Here is a 24,703-nt window from a genome sequence, read left to right as displayed (position 1 = left end):
TTACCACTCCATTTCAATTTAAAGACAGCATATGTCCATTCTAGGTGGTTATTAATACGTTTTTGATGACTATCATTGCTCTCTGTTTGAGTAATTTTACTTTATTTAACCTTTTCTTACATTCCACACTACACAATAATACAAATGTGTATAATTTGTCCTGTGCTCTTTCATCACTGTCTGGTTTGGATCTTGAATCAAGTTGGACAGACGCAGAGGGCAAAGGAAGTGAAGTGAATTATATTTATATAGCGCTTTTCTCTAGTGACTCAACGCGCTTTACATAGTGAAACCCAATATCTAAGTTACATTTAAACCGGGTGGCACTGGGAGCAGGTGGGTAAAGTGTCTTGCCCAAGGACACAACGGCAGTGACTAGGATGGCGGAAGCGGGAATCGAACCTGCAACCCTCAAGTTGCTGGCATGGCCACTCTACCAATTACCATTGCGGAAAAGATCATCGTTGTCGACCTTGAACCGGTCCTGGGTGAGGAAATGGGCAGGTAAACCCCTCAAACGCTGGCCACAAACTGTTCAAACTACCATGGCAGGCGTTACAAACACAAGCCATCATTAGAGCAGGCTATCAATCTGTGGAATACCCCTTACTGTGGATGTACTCGCTCATGTTCACGTCATTATCTTTTTGTTTACCACTGCACCATTCTTTATTAGCCTTGCGCATGTTAATTATGTAAGTACTTGTTTATATTCTTAGGTAATATTTATTTTTAACAATGAACAAGAGAGCACAGTCTATCAAGTCAAATAATTTGTGGGCTTTATAAATAAAGCTGATTTTAATTTTGATATCGGATTCAGCTAATACGCAGAGGTCCAATTTCAGTATTGTATAATGTCACCTATAACACTCAAGTTATGTCTTGAAATATAAGGTGGTTGAGAACAATAGCTGAAACATCCTTAGACTTAGACTTAGACAAACTTTAATGATCCACAAGGGAAATTGTTCAACACAGTAGCTCAGTTACAATGATGGAGAGTGTAAGGATGGAAATGGAAATGAACAATGCACGTATAAATAGACTAGATATAGCAATATAAAATATAACATATCTGCGAATATATACAATATATACTTCAAGGCCTACTGAAACCCACTACTACCCACCACGCAGTCTGATAGTTTATATATCAATGATGAAATATTAACATTGAAACACACGCCAATACGGCCTTTTTAGTTTATTAAATTACAATTTTAAATTTCCCGGGAGTTTCATCTTGAAAACGTTGTGTAATGATGACGTGTACGCAAGACGTCACGCGTTTTAGGAAGTATGAGCGCTACGCACACACACAGCTAAATGTCGTCTGGTTTAACGGCATAATTATAGAGTATTTTGGAGATCTGTGTTGCTGAATATTTTGCAGTTTGTTCAATTAATATTGGAGAAGTCACAGTAGAAAGATGGAGTTGGGAAGCTTTAGCCTTTAGCCACACAAACCCACAGTGATTCCTCGTTTAAAATTCCGGAATGTGAAAATTTACTAAGGATCAAAGCGCGGTCAAGTCAACATGGATCCAGACCAAATGTCACCAGCAGGTTTCAGTGAGAAAATTGTGGTTAAAAAGTCGCTTCCTACCGGAGAAAAGCTGAGCTTGGGCCGTCGTACAGGCTGCCGTCGACTTCCCTGAGACATTGGCGTCAACACACCCGTGGAGACACCCTTCCGACTATCAAGTAATATTAAACTCACTAAAACACTAGCAACACAATAGAAAGATAAGGGATTTCCCAGAATTATCCTAGTAAATATGTTTAAAAACATCGGAATCTGTCCCGTTTTTTTTTTTTTCTTCTAGTCCGCCGGTATCAATATCCTCAAACACAAATCTTTCATCCTCGCTCAAATTAATGGGGAAATTGTCGTTTTCTCGGTCCGAATAGCACTTTTTGTTGGAGGCTCCCATTAAAAACAATGTGAATATGTGAGGAGCCCCCACACTTGCGACGTCATCGTCTGCGACTTCCGGTAGAGGCAGGGCTTTTCTCTTAACACCGACAGTTTGCGAACTTTATCGTGGATGTTCTCTACTAAATCCTTTCAGCAAAAATATGGCAATATCGCGAAATGATCAAGTATGACACATAGAATGGACCTGCTATCCCCGTTTAAAAGAGAAAATCTCATTTCAGTAGGCCTTTAATATGTGTACAGTATATTATATATACAGATATATTAGGTCTATAACATATCTACAATATATACCAATTACCATGTGCAATATTACACTATATGTGGCAGCCCCAGCATAAAATAGAGAGTAAATCAAGCAGAAAAAATCTGAATAAAAGCACATTCGCAACTTGAATTGCCGAACTTTAGTTTTGTCAATAAGTGCTCTCATATTTTAATATGTGACTAATTATGTCAACAATTAGATATTTTTCTGTTTACTGGTTTCCCACCTTTTTCTGTAAGGGGTGCCGGAAGTTGGCAGACAGGTCACCGATCCTGTTTGTCTGCTCTTGAATGGGATTGCGCTGAAAATCTCATTTCCGCTTGGGGATTAATAAAGTATTTCTGATTCTGATTCTGATAAATAATTTCTGTTTTTAACATTTTTTACAGAATAAAAAAATATCAAAAATGGCCCCCACATGCTTGACTTTTTTAGTATGCAGCCCTCTGTGGAAAAAGTATGGACACTCCTGCTGTGCTGTATATAGAGAAAGTGGCGTGTGTGTGGCCTCATTTTAGACCGCCAAATTCTCCACTTTAACTTTGAGCTTAGTGAAATAATAAGACGTCATCAAAGCGACATCAAAAATGAAAAATGAGCGTCCTTCCAGAGGTCATAGCCACCTATAAAAGCCAAGCCATCGCCTCAGTAATCCGCTCTGTTCAAACTCTGCTGCATGAGAGAAGCCGAAGTCGGCGGCTCGGGCCCCACCTTGGTGAGATGAAGCTTTCCCCCAGAACCTCTGGTGCAGATGATTAAATGCTTGGAGAAGAGGAAGCACTGCCTCTCCCCCTCCTTCTTCAAAGACAGAGAGCCCAGGCGCCCACGGGTGATCTTGCCCTTCTCGCTCATCGGTACCTGGATGAGAGAGCCTGACAGTGCAATGGAGACACAGGAGGAAGATAGGAGATACATATATAAATATAAAAGACTATACAGTGGGTTGAACACAAGGAATGTAACAAGAATGAAAACGGCTGTGATAAAAGCTGTACTAGTAAAGTTTTCTGGTACACAAACAGCAAGTGTAAATGCTGTAATATTACCACGCTTATGTTAAAAACCTGTCTGTGTTCTTGTCCGCTGTGTTCTTCTTTATACTAAACAAGTGCCCACTTAATTTGAAATCGACATTGAAAGCCAAAGTGGTCATTTACTTGTAAAATTGGTCCGTTATCTCAATTTTTTCTGTCAGGACACCCCCTAATGTACAACAATTCTGTGGCGAACCCTCAAATTGAATTTCTATTGAGGATCTGATCAATGTAGTTAGTGGTGGCAGTTTTCGCAATGCACTTTTCAAATCTAGGCTTCAAGCTTGATTTTGATTTTTTGATTTTAGGGACGGCGTGGCGCAGTGGAAAAGTGGCCGTGCGCAACCCGAGGGTCCCTGGTTCAATTCCCACCCAGTACCAACCTCGTCACGTCCGTTGTGTCCTGAGCAAGACACTTCACCCTTGCTCCTGATGGGTGCTGGTTAGCGCCTTGCATGGCAGCTCCTGCCATCAGTGTGTGAATGTGTGTGTGAATGGGTAAATGTGGAAGTAGTGTCAAAGCGCTTTGAGTACCTTGAAGGTAGAAAAGCGCTATACAAGTACAACCCATTTATCAACCCATTTATTTTATATCAAACTGGGGTCTCTCCTTTGTTTTAATTGCAGCAACAGTACAAAAAAAACATCTCACAGAGATACGATGAATCCATCCATCCATCCATTTTCTACCGCTTATTCCCTTTTTTTGGGTCGCGGGGGGCGCTGGCGCCTATCTCAGCTACAATCGGGCGGAAGGCAGTGTACACCCTGGACAAGTCGCCACCTCATTGCAGGGCCAACACAGATAGACAGACAACATTCACACTCACATTCACACATTAGGGCCAATTTAGTGTTGCCAATCAACCTATCCCCAGGTGCATGTCTTTGGAAGTGGGAGGAAGCCGGAGTACCCGGAGGGAACCCACGCATTCACGGGGAGAACATGCAAACTCCCCACAGAAAGATCCCGAGCCTGGATTTGAACCCAGGACTGCAGGACCTTCGTATTGTGAGGCAGACGCACTAACCCCTCTGCCACCGTGAAGCCCTACGATGAATCCAAAGGCTATTTATGCTTCGTCGTACTGAAGATATCGTCACTTGTTTTCCTTGTTGCTGACGATTTCTCCCTTTTGTCTATTCTTGTCTCAGTCTCTTTTATCGCTTCACCTCCGAATTGTGTGTTCCTGTGTACTTAGTACTTCTACTAGATAGAGCAGGGTTAGACTTTGATTGAACAGTGCTGCCATTTTGCTGTGGCAATACCATATCGTATGTAGCTGTATCACTTCTTCTGATACGCAGTGTCATTGTGGCCATTAATTCTGACTTCATTATTTTGATAATAAAATTAATCAAAATTAATAAAAATTTTGATATTTTGATTAATTTTTGTTTTGTAGTGTTTTCTTTATTTTGCTCCTAACTTAATGTTGCTGATGAATTTAAAAGGATTAAGATTTATTTATTTAATTTGACGCACTTGAAATCCTTTCAGTCAAAGACAAAAAAAAAATGTTAAGAAATGTATTCCTTGTTGTATGTTGATTTACTGTATATTTTTTGTTTTCTTTAATGTGAATAGGAACACAATTTTATGCAGAGGTGTACTAAAAAATGTATAGACAAATGATACTATTTATAAATGTGGCAAAGAGTGGGAGGTGCAAGATGTTTTCTTTTTCCTAGAGGGTGTAACTCAAAACAATTGAGAAATACTGCCTAAAATAATAGCATCATTACAATAGACAGCAGTATATTGAGAAATAAAATTGTCACCTTAAAATCTTTAGTAACCTATTACATTTACTGTGAAATTACTTTTTGACCTTCAAACCACAAGTAGCGTATGTTTGTGACTTAACGATTAGCGCTAGTAACAATTAGTTTTTGAACTCTGATTTCACATAGCTGTGGCTGTGTTTTCAAGTAAACATTGCTATCACTGTGTGAGTGTTCTTTTTAAATCCACAGTCATGTTTAAAGCAGCTAGTATTTTCCAATGTAGTGTGTCTTCTCGTGACCTCCTTGCTTTTATCTTACGTCCGCCTGTTTGTCGGCTCATAGAGCTGTTTTGGCCAGTTCCTTATCTGTTTTGAAGGGACTGTTTACGCTCTACGTAAGATTAAGTTTTTTGTTTGTTTCCAGACCTTGCTTGCTGATGCTATACTTGCATTGTAAGGGCTGGTCTCCTGAAGATTCAGTATAACTTGGTATTGTACCATTCTGCCTCTGATGTTCTTTTTACTCAACATATATGTCATCCAAAAGAACTTCGGATTGACCAGTGTGTTTTATTCCCTGGAGGAACAGTGGTGAAGCGCAACAATTGTTATCATTAGAACATCAGTAAAGCCAGTATGTCAATCTCTCACACTCATGCTACGGGCTATATTGTTAACAGTTCTGTCCAGATCAACACACTTCAGCTGCTAGCTAACAGTTTTGTGCTCTTGGTTTACCACTATAAAACGATTCCTCAAGGCACAGAAAAATGTATCCTTAACTGTTTTTTGTAATCTAGGAACTCAAATTACTCCAGGAAGCCCGGGATAAGAGTATAAAATAACAACTAAAAACATATAAGTCTAAATAAAAATTTGGAGTTAAACAACGTTAACAGAGCGCTTATTATTGTAAGTCACAAGTAAATTTGCAAGCAACGGTTGGTTCTACTTTCAATTTTGGCTATGTTGACAACCGCTTAAACTGACCTCAGTCAGCCAATTTGAAGGGTGTCGACCCTTCAAATTGCAGTGATGGGCAAGCTACTTAGAAAATGTAGTAAGCTAAGATTCAAGTTACTCTTGACTAAATGTAGCTAATCTACAGGGAAAGCTATCCCCAGTGATATGTAGCAAGCACACAAACACACATGGACACACATGCACACACACACACACACACACAAACACACACACACACACACACACACACACGCACACACACACACACACACACACACACACACACACACACACACTCACACACACACACACACACACACACGCACGCACGCACACACGCACGCACGCACACACACACACACACATAAGTAAGTATATATACATAAATGATAAATGGGTTGTACTTGTATAGCGCTTTTCTACCTTCAAGGTACTCAAAGCGCTTTGACACTACTTCCACATTTACCCATTCACACACACATTCACACACTGATGGAGGGAGCTGCCATGCAAGGCGCCAACCAGCACACATCAGGAGCAAGGGTGAAGTGTCTTGCTCAGGACACAACGGACGTGACGAGGTTGGTACTAGGTGGGAATTGAACCAGGGACGCTCGGGTTGCGCACGGCCACTCTCCCCATATGTATATATAAATATGTATATATGTGTGTATATATGTATGTATATATGCATGTACAGTATGTATGTATGTATGTATGTACGTATGTATGTATGTATGTATGTATATATGACCCCCGGTATGACATGCATTAGACCCACATGTATAATATCCATGTTAATGTACTTGAGAGTTACAAATGGACCCTTCATGAACTCACCTTAATTTGTGTTTCTAAATGTGTTTTCTCTAAACACATACATTTGTCTAAATATAGCCAAGGACACGCATTATTTAGGGTTTCCTGGATGTCGTCTTCCTCACTTAAGGAACATCTATTCATCCATCCATTTCTACCGCTTGTCCCTTTCGGGGTCTGGAGCCTATTTCAGCTGCATTCGGGCGGGCGGCGGGGGGCACACTGGACAAGTCATCGCCTCATCGCAGAGGAAAAATCTAATCTGCTGGAAAAACATCCCTCTGTCATTTTGAAGTATGTTTTTTTTTTTTTGATTAGTCAGCTTGAAGCGCCCCCTTGTCTCCGACTCCCTGGTCGTCATGTGACATGAATGCATGCCTTATCTTTCATTTGATTAGCCAGTCCCTAACCTTAGCCAATTGTGACTCATCATACTAACATCAACCAATCACCATGGATGTTGACATTCATCAATGTCTTGTTCTTTCTCTATAGTAGTTGGCCTGGATTTACTGTCCATTTTCTCTATTTGTAGTTTGAGGTAAGCTACCCCGCTACATGAGTCCAAAAATAGCTAGACTACAGGAATCGCTACTCGTTCAAAAAGTAGTGAAGCTACCGCCAAGCTACTGGGAAATGTAGTTAAGCTACGTAGCTTTGCTACATGTACCCAGTTTTTGCCCATCACTGTGAATGGGCTTGTCTTGAGAGATAATATTCAGAAAATTATGTTCTACTGAAGTGAAATGAATTATATTTACATAGCGCTTTTCTCTAGTGACTCAAAGCGCTTTACATTGTGAAACCCAATATCTAAGTTACATTTTTAAAACAGTGTGGGTGGCGCTGGGAGCAGGTGGGTAAAGTGTCTTGCACAAGGACACAACGGCAGTGACTAGGATGGCAGAAGTGGGGATCGAACCTGGAACCCTCAAGTTGCTGGCATGGCCACTCTACCAATTGAGCTATACCGCCCCCTATGTTCTATAGATACATACAAACCAGTAGGTAGCACCAAATAATTTCTCTAGGCTAAGAGCTTTTATTGCTGGTACTCTCAAACACATCACTTTAAGAGATATTTTTGTGAAATTCCATGATGTATTTGTATTTATGTGTTTTATTCTATCAATGCACATGAGATACATCAGCCACATCTCTTTCTCTCCCCCCTTTGTCATCCATCACAACCTTTTGGGGACACCTGACATTTTACAGATTAATCATCACTTGGCCCCAGGTGGAACAATCTAATTACATTTGGAAATTAAAGACTCTCCTCGCAGGGATGTTCCCCAAAGGCGGAGGGAGCGAAAGCTGAATTGAAACAAAAACAATTTTAACCCTCGCAGGCCCCAGGAGAAGACGTAAAAGGAGTGAGTCGAGAGTTTTACCTTGTCTCACGAAGGTCTGGCTGGTGTCCAGGAGTATCTCACAGCCCTCCACGATCATGCGCTCTATGGCCAGGTTCTTCCTGATGTTCTCTGTCTCGCTCACTTCGTCATGCATGATTCTGTGAGAAAAGGAACACTTGATCATTTCATTGGCTACTGTGGACAAAAGTATGGAGACACATGGACAGGAAGCAAACAAAGAGGGTGACCCCTGTAATATTTGAGGGAACACTGTACTTGAAAAAAAAAAAATCACAAAATAGGTAAAAATAAAATGTTTCTATTAGAGATGTCCAATAATGGCTTTTTTGCAGAGCAGATATCCGAAAATCCGATATTGTCCAAATCTTAATTACCGATTCCAATATCAACCGACACCGATTTATACAGTCATGGAATCAACACATTATTATGCTTAATTTTGTTGTGATGCCATGCTGGATGCATTAAACAATGTCACAAGTTTTTCCAAAATAAATCATCTCAAGTTGTGGAAAAAAATGCCAACATGGCACTGCCATATTTATTATTGAAGTCACAAAGTGCATTATTTTATTTAACATGCCTCAAAACAGCAGCTTGGAATTTGGAACATGCTCTCCCTGAGAGAGCATGAGGAGATTGAGGTTTTGGGTTGAAGTGTGGGGGGGCGGGGGGGGGGGGGGGGGTGTATATTGTAGCGTCCCGGAAGAGTATTTGTTCTGTTGTGTTTATGTTGTGTTACGGTGCGGATGTTCTCCCGAAATGTGTTTGTCATTCTTGTCTGGTGTGGGTTCACAGTGTGGCGCATACTTGAAACAGTGTTAAAGTTGTTTATATGGCCACCCTCAGCGTGACTTTTAAATGGCTGTTGACCAAGTATGCATGCATACTTTGTGTGTACAAAGCCGTAGATATTACGTGTCTGGGCCGGCATGCAAAGGCCGTGCCTGAAAGGTTTATTGGCGCTCTGTACTTTTCCCTACGTCCGTGTCCGTACAGCGGCGTTTTAAAAAGTCATACATTTTACTTTTTGAAACTGATACCGATAATTTCCAATGTTACATTTTAAAGCATTTATCGGCCGATGATATCGGCAGCTCGATATTATTGGACATCTCCAGTTTCTATTATGCCTGTCTTCCATAACCACTACAGTGGTACCCTTAAGTATTTAAAGATATGAAAAGTATTTATAGGCTTTTTGTTATGCTTCAAATTTCGAGCCTATATTCGAGTGATGCGCCGAGTGAATGCCACAATGAACCCTATAAGGTCCGCCCAACAAATGTGGACATGGGATGTGTGGTTTGGAACATCCAGGCAATATCCACAGTGTTGTCGACACTGACTCCAACCCCACCTCCTTTCCGCTGCACAACAAGAATATTAACAAACAAAGTAAAGTGAGTTAATTTGTTTTCTTAATCATTGTAGCATCCTGTTAAGGAGTTTTGTGACTTGCAACTGTGTGCATCACAGGGCTAGTGACAGTTTGTGTGCGTGTCAGCAGGGCGGCTGAATTTTGAGGAGGACTGTACAGCAATTTTTTTTTTTTCAATAAATAGTGTTACCCCTTTGTTATGTTTTTTTGCTATACAGTTCTGTACAACCCTTTATATTGTGTTCAAAGTCTAGAAACTTTTACTAAAATATGGACTTTTGTTAAAATTGGAACCAATTATTCCCATTTACACTGTGTCTCATGGAGAAATTTGCTTTAGTATATAAAATGTTTAATTTAACCTAATAACGAACCCTGTTCAGGAACCAACTAAGTTCGTAAATCGAGGTTCCACTGTACAGTACTGTTCTGTTTCGCCGCCCCAAAACATCTGATCTTACCTGTTAGCATTATGGGGCGCCGTGGTTCAGATGGTAGAGCGGCTGTGCCAGCAACTTGAGAGTTTCTGGTTCAATCAATCTTCTGCCATCCTAGTCACGGTTGATGTGTCCTTAGGCAGACAATTTACCCACCTGGCTCCTGATGAGACTTCCGCAATCAGTGTGTGAATGTGTGTGTAAATGGGTGAATGTGACAAATAATGTAAAGCGCTTTGGTATCGTACAGGTATGGTAAAGCGCTATATGAAGACAGCATTTACCATTAGCTCGAAATAATTGGAAATGATTATCAGCTTCCACAGCCTTCTTGCAGGACTCCACTGTTGCTTATTCCTTTACCCATGGCTCGGTTTTCTCTGCACATCTGGAGCAAATCTGTGTTTTCCAGTGGTCTGTTGCTCTGAACTAGAATGGTCTTCAATCCCTCTGCCACCCAATCCGGTGGGAGAGTCATACTCCCAGTACATCGCTTGAAAAGCGTCTACTCTTCTCTCCTACTGCTCCGATTGTGGGATAGCATAACTAGGAATATTTCCATTTTTTCAATGCCATTACTTCCTGTTGTCTCAGTCTTATCGACCAGCTGTCCCTCTTTGGGAACTTGGCTCATTGTACATGTTGGATCCAATGAGACAGCAAGACGTCAATCAGAACAGACCTAACAGGATTTGGAAATCATCTTCCATCTGCTGGAAGAGGTAAACACTTCATATATATTTCATAAAACTATTGTAGTGTTTGTTGAACATTCTATTATTCTACTATATTTCTTATCAGAAACAGTAACTTTTTCTTTTCACATGATGCATGTTGAAATTGTGTTGTTGTTTTTTTTCAGAGGGTAAAATGTAATACAAGTGTTTTGTTTACAAAGTGTTTTGAGATTCGACCTCGGTCATTGAACCGATTGGGCTCATTAATTGAGGCAATACTGTATTTGACATATATCTATTTTTATTCTATTATAGCCTCTTTCAAACTACCTGAAGGAGCCGGCTTTTCGCCACCACTTTTCTGTGTCAGCTGTCTGTATGAACGGCACTGATGCAAAATCAGTAGATGAAGTTGACCTGGCAATTTTTCATCTGATCGACTATAGTACCAAAGCAGTAACAGAACCACAATGCCATGTGTGCGATGCCAACACTAAACTTTCCCGCCCTGTCCAAAAATTATGTATGCAATTTTTTAGCTATTTTGTTGGTGAAAGTGGAAGCGTGCCGAGTTGCAGCAATATTTCGCTGGGTTCCGTGTTTCCGTGTGAAAGGCACAGGTGAATGCAGTGGAACCTCGATTTACAAAACCCCCTGTTATATTGACTTTAAGTTGTTGTACAAACCTTGTCTCAGTGTATGGTCCCATTGTGTGCCATTTTGTGCCTGGCAGCACATTCATCAGCGGGCTGATCTGTATCGGGTGCTCCTTCAGTCAGCTCAGTGTTGTTATTTGATACTGTGCTAAGTGCTACTTTGTGTGCTTTTTAGCCTTTTTTACAAAATTGCTCTATACAAGTACAAGGAAAGGAGAAATGGACATGGGGTGTGTGGTTTGAAACATCCAGGAAATATCCACAATGTTGTCGACACTGACTCTAACCTCACCTCCTTTCCACTGCACAACAAGAAGATTGACCAACAAAGTAAAGTCAATTTATTTTATTTTATTAATCATTGTAGCGTCCTGTCAAGGAGTTTTGTGACTTCCAACTGTAAGTGCACCACAGGGCTACTGACAGTTTGTGTGCGTGTCAGCAGGGCGGCTGAATATGAGGACGGTACAGCTATTTTATTTTATTTTTTTGTTGTCTTTGTTAATAAATAGTGTTACCCTTTTGTTATGTTTGTTTGCTATACAGTTCTGTACAGCACTTTATATTGTGTACAAACTTTTACGAAAAATATGGACTTTTGTATACTTTTGTGGACTTGGAGTAGGCATTCGACCGTGTCCCTCGGGAAGTCCTGTGGGAAGTGCTCAGAGAGTATGGGGTATCGGACTGTCTTATTATGGCAGTCCGATCCCTGTACGATCAGTGTCAGAGCTTGGTCCGCATTGCTGGCAGTAAGTCGGACACGTTTCCAGTGAGGGTTGGACTCCGCCAAGGTTGCCCTTTGTCACCGATTCTGTTCATAACTTTTATGGACAGAATTTCTAGGCGCAGTCAAGGCATTGAGGGGTTCCGGTTTGGTGGCCGCGGGATTAGGTCTCTGCTTTTTGCAGACGATGTGGTCCTGTTGGCTTCATCTGGCCGGGATCTTCAGCTCTCACTGGATCGGTTCGCGGCCGAGTGTGAAGCGGCCGGAATGAGAATCATTACCTGCAAATCCGAGTCCATGGTTCTCTCCCGGAAAAGGGTGGAGTGCCATCTCCGGGTTGGGGAGGAGACCCTGCCCCAAGTGGAGGAGTTCAAGTACCTAGGAGTCTTGTTCACGAGTGGGGGAAGAGTGGATCGTGAGATCGACAGGCGGATCGGTGCGGCGTCTTCAGTAATGCGGACATTGTACCGATCTGTTGTGGTGAAGAAGGAGCTGAGCCGGTCGATCTACGTTCCCATCCTCACCTATGGTCATGAGCTTTGGGTCATGACCGAAAGGATAAGATCACGGGTACAAGCGGCCGAAATGAGTTTTCTCCGCCGTGTGGCGGGGCTCTCCCTTAGAGATAGGGTGAGAAGCTCTGTCATCCGGGAGGAACTAGAAGTAAAGCCGCTGCTCCTCCACATCGAGAGGAGCCAGATGAGGTGGTTCGGGCATCTGGTCAGGATGCCACCCGAACGCATCCCGAGGGAGGTGTTTAGGGCACGTCCAACCGGTAGGAGGCCGCGAGGAAGACCCAGGACACGTTGGGAAGACTATGTCTCCCGGCTGGCCTGGGAACGCCTCGGGATCCCCCGGGAAGAGCTAGACGAAGTGGCTGGGGAAAGGGAAGTCTGGGCTTCCCTGCTTAGGCTGTTGCCCCCGCGACCCGGCCTCGGATAAGCGGAAGAAGATGGATGGATGGATGAATGGACTTTTGTCAAAACTGTAACCAATTACAGTATTCCTGTTTACATTGTGTCTCATGGAGTAATTTGCTTTAGTATATAAACTTTTCTATTTACAAACCCTGTTCAATAACCAGTAAATCGAGGTTCCACTGCACTGTTATTTTTCTTTAATCTCTCTAAAGCACACTGGGGAAAGTTATACTAATTTTTTCATCAACCCAAATCTTATTATACCCTGTTCAGACAAGGTACCAACGTGTCCAAATTTCTCCCATTTTCACTGAAAGGTGTCCTAAAACGTCAGAAATCCATCCATTTTCTAACGCTTGTCCCTTTCAGGGTCGCGGGGGGTGCTGGAGCCTATCTCAGCTGCATTCGGGCGGTAAGCCGGGTACACCCTGAACAAGTCGCCACCTCATCACAGGGCCAACACTGATGGACAACAATCACACACTAAGTCCAATTTAGTGTTGCCAATCAACCTATCCCCAGGTGCATGTCTTTGGAAGTGGGAGGAAGCCGGAGTACCCGGAGGGAACCCACGCAGTCACGGGGAGAACATGCAAACTCCACACAGAAAGATCTCGAGCCCAGGATCAACCCCAGGACCTTTGTATTGTGAGGCACACGCACTGACCCCTGTTCCACCGTGCTGCCCTAATGTCAGAAATATACCACAAAAACAGGCAGCACCCCAAACTCTTGGGACACATTTCTGACCTTATGGGGCACCAGGACCTTTAGGAATAAGTTATTTTTGGGGGAACCGTGCACCTCTTGGCGGAAAACGTTTTTGGCTACGTCTGTTTGGGGAGCCCTGAGGGTCTATTTTTCCCTGGATTATATCATTGACCAGGTAAATACAGTGGAACGACACCCAATCTCTTTGGGGTGCATTTGCAACAACAGTCGGGCCACCGAAACAGCTGCTTTTAACGATGGCTGAGGCCACTCAAGTATCCAGATATGGTGCCCTGTCCCCAATAGGGCTCAGGGCACCATATTTAACTTTTGTAAGTCTGCAAATAACTTTTGTAGGACTTACAAAGTCCTACAAAAGTTACTTTTGCAGGACTTACAAAAGTTATTTGTGTTCACGTCTGAAGATGAGAACCACAGAAGGCTGTATGATTTTAAACATCCAAGAGTGCGAACAAGTTGGAAACAAATGTGCTTGTCAGTTGCTGGCGTGAAAGCATGGATTCTCTAAAGAAAGACTTAACAAGTGGCAACAAAATCTTTGAATTTAAAAAAGAGTTGCTAAAAGAGACAACTGGCATCATATCAAGCTGATTTTGGATTTTGATTGGACGTGTCATTTTGGAATGCTTAAACAAAAATTAAAAGTATGTTGGAGTTCGGGTCTTGATGGAGGGAACAGTGATAAAGTCATCTAAAATAATTTTTGTTAAAAAGGGGGCAGATAAATACTAGAATATTATTCTTCCATCTGCTCTTTTCTGATCATGGAAATGTATAAGAAACAAAAAAACAATGAAAGTGTAAACTGAACGTGGGTTTTAATACAAACCCCGTTTCCATATGAGTTGGGAAATTGTGTTTGATGTAAAAATAAATGGAATACAATGAATTGCAAATCCTTTTCAACCCATATTCAAATGAATGCACTACAAAGACAATATATTTGATGTTCAAACTTATAAATATTATTTTCTTTTTGCAACTAATAATTAACTTAGAATTTCATGGCTGCAACATGTGCCAAAGTAGTTGGGAAAGGGCATGTTCACCACTGTGTTACATCACCTTTTCTTTTAACAACACTCAATAAACGTTTGGGAACTGAGGCAACTAATTTTTGAAGCTTTGAAAGTGGAATTCTTTCCCATTCTTGTTTTGCGTCGATCACAGTCTCGATGGTTTGCTTCCCCTTTGGTCCGGATGACACGATGTCAAATATTTCCAAAAACAATTTGAAATGTGGACTTGTCAGATCACAGAACACTTTTCCACTTTGCATCAGTCCATCTTAGATGATCTCGGGCCCAGAGAAGCCGGCTGCGTTTCTTGATGTTGTTGATAAATGGCTTTCGCTTTGCATAGTAGAGCTTTTAACTTGCACTTACATATGTAGCAACGAACTGTATTTAGTGACAGTGGTTTTCTGAAGTGTTCCTGAGCCCATGTGGGGACATCCTTTGAGATAGATGTCGGATTTTGATACAGTGCCGTCTGATGGATCGAAGGTCACGGTCATTCAGTGATGGTTTCCGGCCATGCCGCTTACGTGGAGGGATTTCTCCAGATTCTCTGAACTTTTTGATGATATTATGGACCGTAGATGTTAAAATCCCTAAATTTCTTGCAATTGCACTTTGAGAAACGTTTTTCTTAAACTGATTGACTATTTGCTCATGCAGTTGTGGACAAAGGGGTGTACCTCGCCCCATCCTTTCTTGTGAAAGACTGAGCAATTTTTTGGGAAGCTATTTTTTATACCCAATCATGGCACCCACCTGTTCTCAATTAGCCTGCACACCTGTGTGATGTTCCAAATAAGTGTTTGATGAGCATTCCTCAACTTTATCAGTATTTAGTGCCACCTTTCCCAACTTCTTTGTCACGTGTTGCTGGCATCAAATTCTAAAGTTAATGATTATTTGCAAAAAAAATAAAAACATGTTTATCCTTTTGAACATCAAATATGTTGTCTTTGTAGCATATTCAACTGAATATGGGTTGAAAAGGATTTGCAAATCATTGTATCCCGTTTGTATTTACATCTAACACAATTTCCCAACTCATATGGAAACGGGGTTTGTATATGCATTCTCATGAAAGGAATAAAACTAAATGATGAATGAATGTCTCAAAGGTTCTGTCCATCTTGACTAAGGTCTTGCAGGATTTGGATTGTGCAACTCTTCATTTTTATTTACCTTGAAAGCTCCTCCAGCTTAGATTTGGCGTAGTCCAGACTGTTCCTCTCTATGTGTTCATGGGGCGTGTGGGCCAGAAGCTCATGAAGCGTAAGGATGTAGCGGGGTATCTGCAAAAAAAAACAAAAAAAAACGGGGCTAACTACAATATTAAAGATAACGTGTAAACGTGGCACTATGCACACAGTGGAATACACACACACACACACACGCACACACACACACACACACACACACACACACACACACACACACACACACACACACACACACACACACACACACACACACACACTCACACACACGTACTGTATATGCGAACATGCTAATAAGAAGCAGATCAGAGGTGAGCACAATCTCGCTCATCAGCAAAAATATGTATTATTAGAGCAGCACAGCCTGCAGCAGAAGCCCCAGCAGGCTGGACTGTCAAGGAAAGTGCATGTCTTGCCAGAAAGGAGCCGTTATTAAAGCTTGAGCTCAACCCCCCCCCCCCCCCCCCCATTCCCCCCCCCCCTAAAAAAAACAACTGCAGCTTTTTACAGGGATGAAGTACACCACGGGGGGACTAAAACAGACATCTTGCTGTTTAGGTTGTTGATTAGTGATGCCACAATACAGCACAAAAAGGAGTGTCGCCTCCGATGTGTCTGCATTCATGGTCCAACTACACTCGTGTGTCTTTCCTGACATACATGGGGCCTCCACTACTCCCTCCGACAACGTTCACAGTTAAACGGCTGGCTATTTTTAACCCAATGTAACATTTGAGGGGCCTACTAAATGTTAGCAGGAGTTTAAAAATGCAAGGCAAGGCTTTTGGGGAAATTGAAAGTCGGTCCAGACTGTGTCCTCTCTTACACGTTGTAGGTTAGTAAAAATAAAAGATTTTCTCCTACTTTTGTCAAGCTGCTGCAACTCCACCAAAGTCTGGCCTTTCAAACCAATTAAAGAAATAAAACAAAATGGTTGTTTTAATCATTACATATATGGTTGAAGCAGGGCAAAAAAAAATATCCTTGCCATATTGTTTTATTTACCGTACACTACCAAAGGGACATGTGGTGAGTTTCAAGGCAGGTGAGGTTTTAATTGAATTTCATAATATTTCATCAATGTTATCACAGGGTGGTCATGAAGAGTATACCAAGAAAAAGAATAATAATAATTCATAAATGACTAAATAGTTCAGTTCAGTCCAGCTAATTAATACAATACAATTATAATGTAATGCGTCACATATTTCCTGTTGTTTGATTACAGCACAGTTGAAAAGGAATAGGGAAAAGCAGAGCTTATTTAGGCCTGTACCCCATTTCATATCAGCGCCGTTTTATCCCATTCCTTTGTTTTATGTCTGTAACAGAACAGTGAATAAATAAATAATAAATAAATACATATACAATAATTAAGTAAACATAAATTAAATACACAATTGATCATTATCTCATTTAAAAAAAATAGTTTCAAGATGTTCTTTGTACTTTGTGAACACTTGTAGTTTGAACAGTCTCTTAAACTGAATCACACTAGTGCTTTGTTTGATTTCTTTGCTTATTCCATTCCATAATTTAATTCCGCATCCTAATGTGCTAGAGATTTTAAGTGTTGTACGTGCATACAAATGTTTTAAAATACATTTTCCTCTAATGATATGTTTCTCTTCTTGTGTTGAGAAGAATTGTTGTACATTCTTGGGTAGTAGGTTATAGTTTGCTTTGTACATAATGTTAGCTGTTGGCAAGTGCACAATATTTGTGATTCAAAAAATAAAGTGTTGTATGTTTTCTATATCCAACATTATGTGTTATTCTAATTGGTCTTTTTTGTAACACAGTTAGTGTATGAAGCACACATTTGTAGTTGTTTCCCCATATTTCTACACAATAATTCAGATATGGTACCACAAGCGAACAATAGAAAATATGAAATTATTTTTGATCCAGAACATATATTGCTTTATTCGTTATTGACGTCTTTCTTGCTACTTTATGTTGTATATTTTTTTACATGAGATTTCCAGTTCCATCTCTAGTTTTATTATAACACCCAAAAATTTGTTTTCTTTCACCCTTTCAGTATTTACTCCGTCTATTTGTATTTGTGTTTGACTTTCTCGTCTACTGTTTCTGAAAATCCTTATTTTAGTTTTACTGAGATTCAAAGATAGCCTGTTTTTGTCAAACTATCTTTTTAATTAATTAATTTCTTCTGTTATTAGCTTCTGTGTGTGCTCTCCTGAACAAAACGCAGTCGTGTCATCTGCAAATGATACTAACTTTAAGTCTTTTGTAACTTTACAAATTTCACAAAATTTCGGTCCCAGTATTAAACCCTGAAGTATGCCACAAGATATTTTCAGCTCCGCAGAAGTTTGTTCTCCTATCTTCATGTATTGCTTCCTGTTGGTTAAGAAGCTTGTTACCCAGTTCAAGACCAACCCTTGTATCCCATACAGTTCAAATGTATTTATTAAGATATTATGATTGATTGATTATGATGCTTTTGTTAAATCCATAAACACTGCAGCAGCACATTTTTTGCTATCTATTACAAAAAATACATCTTAGTCACATTTATTTACTTTAAAATACCTAAGTGTTTATTGTTTATTGTGAGCCAACTGTGGCACTGAATTTCCCCAAGGGATCAATAAAGTACTTTGTATTCTATTCTATTCTATTCTATTTTTTTGAATGGCAAATTGTTTATACTTCTAAAGCACTTTTCTACCTTCAAAGTACTCAATGCACGTTGACACTTTTTCCACATTCACCCATTCACACACACTGATGGTGGGAGCTGCCATGCAAAGCCCTAACCACGACCCATCAGGAGCAAGGGTGAAGTGTCTTGCTCAAGGACACAACAGACGTGATGAGGATGGCAGAAGAAGGGATCGAACCAGGAACTCTCAGGTTGCTGGCATGGCTGCTTTACCAACCGAGCCCAAAATTAAAATAATTTGGGATCTTGCCTTTTATTTGTATGCGAAGTACACACACATATCCTCCAGGAAAGGCTCTTAAATATGTACTTTGATCATAAAAGTTTGATCACCTTCCCTCTTTGGGCCTGTATATGTAATCCTCAATATTGGGCGCCACATTCATTCATTCAGCAAAGCGTTAAAATGTCTTCATTGTATTTTGTTTTTGTATATATATATATATATATATATATATATATATATATATATATATATATATATATATATATATATATATACATACAGTACAGGCCAAACGTTTGGACAATGGTTTGTATTCCAGTTCCTTCAAAATAGCCACCCTTTACTGTGATTACTTTTAGAGGTAGTCACCTGAAATGGTTTTCACTTCACACGTGTGCTAGAAGCTCAAGGAGAGAATGCCAAAAGTGTGCAAAGCAGTAATCAGAGCAAAGGGTGGATATTTTGAAGAAAAAAGAATACAAAACATGTTTTCAGTTATTTCAATTTTTTTTGTTAAGTACATAACTCTATATGTGTTCATTCATAGTTTTGATGTCTTCAGTGACAATCTACAATGTAAATAGTCATGACAATAAAGAAAACCCAATGAATGAGGAGAAGGTGTGTCCAAACTTTTGACCTGTATTGTATGTATTCAAAACAAAAGCTGCTGGCTTCTTCTGTGGAAAAATATGATATGGAAAGCAACAAGCCCCTGCTCAGAGCCATGTATAGAGAGCGTATGGCCAACTCAGTTTCAAAGTTGGAACCCAACATGGCGCCCTGTCGTCCCATGTGGGATTTTTGGCCAATCATTTGGGATATCGCCTGGCCATATTCTCTCTAGACATGGCTCTGCACCTGCTGGCTCAAATGCACCACCCTAACTCATACTGACTCAGTCTGTGTGGCCACTGAAGGGTACTATAGTATGATGTTTCTGTATTTAAGGTCTTATACACTACAATAATAATGCCACACTTGCATTAAATACATTTCCCATGGTGTAGAACAGTGGTTCTCAACCTTTTTTCAGTGATGTACCCCCCTGTGAACATTTTTTTTTAATTCAAGTACCCCTAATCAGAGCAAAGCATTTTTGGTTGAAAAAAAGAGATAAAGAAGTAAAATACAGCACTATGTCATCAGTTTCTGATTTATTAAATTGTATAACAGTGCAAAATATTGCTCATTTGTAGTAGTCTTTCTTGAATTATTTGGAAAAAAAGATCTAAAAATAACAAAAAACTTGCTGAAAAATAAACAAGTAATTCCATTACAAATAAAGATTTCTACACATAGAAGTAATCATCAACTTAAAGTGCCCTCTTTGGGGATTGTAATAGAGATCCATCTTGATTCATGAACTTAATTCTAAACATTTCTTCACAAAAAAAGAAATCATTAACATCAATATGTATGGAACATGCCCGAAAAAAAAATCTAGACATCAACACTGAATATTGCATTGTTGCATTTCTTTTCACAGTTTATGAACTTACATTCATATTTTGTTGAAGTATTATTTAATAAATATATCTATAAAGGATTTTTGAAATGTTGCTATTTTTAGAATATTTTTAAAAATCTCACGTACCCCTTTGCATATCTTCAAGTACCCGCAGGGGTACACATACCCCCATTTGAGAACCACTGGTGTAGATTGTTCAGTGTAGAAAGTCATGGTGTAAAATGTTTCTGGAGAAGTGAACAACACTGAACAACAGAAAAAGCCACGCCCCCAACAGCGCTGAGTGCTGACTGGCTTGCGCATTTAAGTGGACAGGAAATACCCGCTTACGCACTAAGGGCCTGATCGTCTAAGATCCAAATACCACGCGCTAAACAGTGTGTGCAAACAATAAAATAGCATGTACTATTAGTGGGCGTGTTGCATGTGATCTACTAAGACCACATGTACAATTGATAACTTGTGCAGACCGCCGTATTTGAATGAAGTTTGTGTGTGTCCTACGCAGCTTTCACCAAGGAGACACTTATTTACTGCACATTCATGTCTTGTTGAAACTTGAAGCAGACACTTTTTATGGGCATTTTAGAAGCAGTCCTCCTTTGCAACTACAAGGTGGGCTCATGGGAGAGAGTCCTACAATACAATTTTAGTCTTGATAAATCACACTGATTGTGCTGAATAATTATATGTGGAATTTCTCCCACCCGTATGTGTGCATTCAGCATATATTCTGCACAGTCGTGAAGACAGAATTGCACTCCTCATTTTGTTCCCTTAGAGGAGAATTGCAAATTTTTTTGAATGTTGCCTATCGTTGACAATCATAATGAGAGACAAGAGAGCACACATTTTTTATTTTATTTAAAATTTTAAAAACTAAAAAAAAATGCCTAAACAATGTAACTCATTGGAGTCACCATTGCAGCCTTCAAAACCCTCGAAAACAACTTCAAAACCCTGCATCAACGTTTTATATACACACTGCAAGTCTATATATATTGTAGTAACTGACACCTTCATAACAATATAAACAATTTACACAATGCAAGTATATATATAATGTAGTAACAGACACCTTCATAACAGTATGTAATTTGTACAATATACACACTGCAAGTATATATATATATATATATATATATGACGGTGGCAGAGGGGTTAGTGCGTCTGCCTCACAATACGAAGTTCCTGCAGTCCTGGGTTCAAATCCAGGCTCGTGATCTTTCTGTGTGGAGTTTGCATGTTCTCCCCGTGAATGCGTGGGTTCCCTCCGGGTACTCCGGCTTCCTCCCACTTCCAAAGACATGCACCTGGGGATAGGTTGATTGGCAACACTAAATTGTCCCTAGTGTGTGAATGTGAGTGTGAATGTTGTCTGTCTATCTGTGTTGGCCCTGCGATTAGGTGGCGACTTGTCCAGGGTGTACCCTGCCTTCCGCCCGATTGTAGCTGAGATAGGCGCCAGCGCCCCCCGCGACCCCGAAAGGGAATAAGCGGTAGAAAATGGATGGATATATATATGAAATGTAGTAACAGGCACCTTCATAACAATATGTAATATGTACAATGTACACACTGCAAGTATATATATAATGTACTAACATACACCTTCATAACAATATGTAATATGTAAAATATAAACACTGCAAGTATATATATAATGTAGTAACATACACCTTCATACCAATATGTGATATGTACAATATAAACACTGCAAGTATATATATAATGTAATAACATACACCTTCATACCAATATGTAATATGTACAATATAAACACTGCAAGTATATATACATATAATGTAGTAACATATATCTTCATAACAATATGCAATTTGTTTGACATTTACCATATTTTGGTCAATTTATTTCCTCAGCATATTTATTTCGGAAGTGGGTTGCTATGGAATAGCAACCCACTTGCGATTTCTGGAAACAAATGTATGTTCTTACTTCGGGAAACAAAAACAAGTGTGTTGTAATCATGATAGCCTTGGTAACAGACAACAAAGACGACTATTTTTGGACCAATCAGTCACAACCATATATTTTTGAAGCTGAACATTAAGAGGATGAACTACTGTTTGTACAAACTCCGTTTCCATATGAGTTGGGAAATTGTCTCAGATGTAAACATAAACGGAATGCAATGATTTGCAAATCATTTTCAACCCATATTCAGTTGAATATGCTAAAAAGACAACATATTTGATGTTCAAAATGATAAACATTTTTTTTTTTGCAAATAATCATTAACTTTAGAATTTGTAGCCAGCAACACGTGACAAAGACATTGGGAAAGGTGGCAATAAATACCGATAAAGTTGAGGAATGCTCATCAAACACTAATGTGGAACATCCCACAGGTGTGCAGGCTAATTGGGAACAGGTGTGTGTCATGTTTGGGTACAGCTTCCCAAAAAATGCTCAGTTTTTCACAAGAAATGATTGGGCGAGGTACACCCCTTTGTCCACAACTGCGTGAGCAAATAGTCAAACATTTTAAGAACAACGTTTTTCAAAGTGCAATTGCAAGAAATTTAGGAATTTCAACATCTAGGGTCGATAATATCATCAAAAGGTTCAGAGAATCTGGAGAAATCACTCCACAAAAGCGGCATGGCCCGGAAACCAACATTGACTGACCGTGACCTTCGATCCCTCAGATGGCACTGGTATTAAAAAACAATTTCAATCTCTAAAGGATATCACCACATGGGCTCAGAAACACTTCAGAAAAACACTGTCACTAAATACAGTTTGTTGCTGTATTTGTAAGTGCAAGTTAAAGCTCTACCATGCAAAGCGAAAGCCATTTATCAACAACATCCAGAAACGCCGCCGGCTTCTCTGGGCTCGAGATCATCTAAGATGAACTGATGCAAAGTGGAAAAGTGTTCTGTGGACTGACGAGTCCACATTTCAAATTGTTTTTGGAAATATTCGACATCGTGTCATCCGGACCAAAGGGGAAGCAAACCATCCAGACTGTTATCGACGCAAAGTTCAAAAGCCAGCATCTGTGATGGTCCATCCATCCATTTTCTACCGCTTATTCCCTTTCGGGGTCGCGGGGGGCGCTGGCGCCTATCTCAGCTACAATCGGGCGGAAGGCGGGGTACACCCTGGACAAGTCGCCACCTCATCGCAGGGCCAACACAGATAGACAGACAACATTCACACTCACATTCACACACTAGGGCCAATTTTAGTGTTGCCAATCAACTTATCCCCAGGTGCATGTCTTTGGAAGTAGGAGGAAGCCGGAGTACCCGGAGGGAACCCACGCATTCACGGGGAGAACATGCAAACTCCACACAGAAAGATCCCGAGCCTGGATTTGAACCCAGGACTGCAAGACCTTCGTATTGTGAGGCAGACGCACTAACCCCTCTGCCACCGTGAAGCCCTCGGTGCATTATAGCCCAAGGCATGGGTAACTTACAAATCTGTGAAGGCACCATTAATGCTGAAAGGTACATACAGGTTTTGGAACAACATATGCTGCCATCAAAGCGCCGTCTTCTTCATGGACGCCCCTGCTTATTTCAGCAAGACAATGCCAAGCCACATTCAGTACTTGTCACAACAGCGTGGCTTCGTAAAAAAAGAGTGCGGATATTTTCCTGGCCCATCGAAAATGTGTGGCGCATTGTCCATCCATCCATCCATTTCTCTACCGCTTATTCCCTTTTCGGGGTCGCGGAGGGCGCTGGCGCCTGTGTAGCGCATTATGAAGCGTAAAATACGACAGCGGAGACCCCGGACTGTTGAACGACTGAAGCTCTACATAAAACAAGAATGGGAAAGAATTCCACTTTCAAAGCTTCAACAATTAGTTTCCTCAGTTCCCAAACGTTTATTGAGTCTTGTTAAAAGAAAAGGTGATGTAACACAGTGGTGAACATTTCCTTTCCCAACTACTTTAGCACGTGTTGCAGCCATGAAATTCTAAGTTAATTATTATTTGCAAAAAATAAATAAAGTTTATGACTTTGAACATCAAATATCTTGTCTTTGTAGTGCATTCAATTGAATATGGGTTGAAAAGGATTTGCAAATCATTGTATTCCGTTTATATTTACATCTAACACAATATTCCAACTCATATGGAAACGGGGTTTGTAGAAGGAAACACGAACAGAGAGGGTAATGTTGGAGCAGACTGAAGCCGAGAGAGTGAGGTTGGCGTGACTTGACGGTGTAAATGTGGAACTTGGAGCCAACCTATCCCGACAGAAATGGCGTCCATACCCAAAATGAACTGAAAAAAACTTCTCTGGCCACTTGGACCAAACGGACAACTGTCCATCGAGTAAGCCACTTCAATATTGATCATGATACATGCAGCACATCATGTCTGTTGTTAAAAATACCGTACATAAGTTGTTGATTTAACTGTGTACAAACAAAATATTA

At 40.4% G+C, this 24,703-nt stretch overlaps 1 protein-coding gene across 2 annotated transcripts in view; it reads right to left on the bottom strand.

Moving 5' to 3' along the window:
* Positions 1 to 24,703, bottom strand: part of rasgrf1 (Ras protein specific guanine nucleotide releasing factor 1) — an 81,311-nt gene that overhangs the window by 31,233 nt on the left and 25,375 nt on the right. For both annotated transcript variants that reach the window (XM_061894816.1, XM_061894817.1), the window contains exons 8-10: positions 15,858 to 15,967; positions 8,148 to 8,266; positions 2,922 to 3,082 (exon numbers count right to left, since the gene is read on the bottom strand). In XM_061894816.1, the coding sequence (XP_061750800.1) occupies positions 2,922 to 3,082; positions 8,148 to 8,266; positions 15,858 to 15,967 (390 nt within the window). The remainder of the gene's footprint in view (positions 1 to 2,921; positions 3,083 to 8,147; positions 8,267 to 15,857; positions 15,968 to 24,703) is intronic.

The sequence above is a fragment of the Nerophis ophidion genome, linkage group LG03, assembly GCF_033978795.1.
Source record: "Nerophis ophidion isolate RoL-2023_Sa linkage group LG03, RoL_Noph_v1.0, whole genome shotgun sequence".
Classification (NCBI taxonomy): domain Eukaryota; kingdom Metazoa; phylum Chordata; class Actinopteri; order Syngnathiformes; family Syngnathidae; genus Nerophis; species Nerophis ophidion.
Note: the sequence above shows the minus strand (reverse complement) of the source record. Positions and strands in the feature narration are given on the sequence as shown.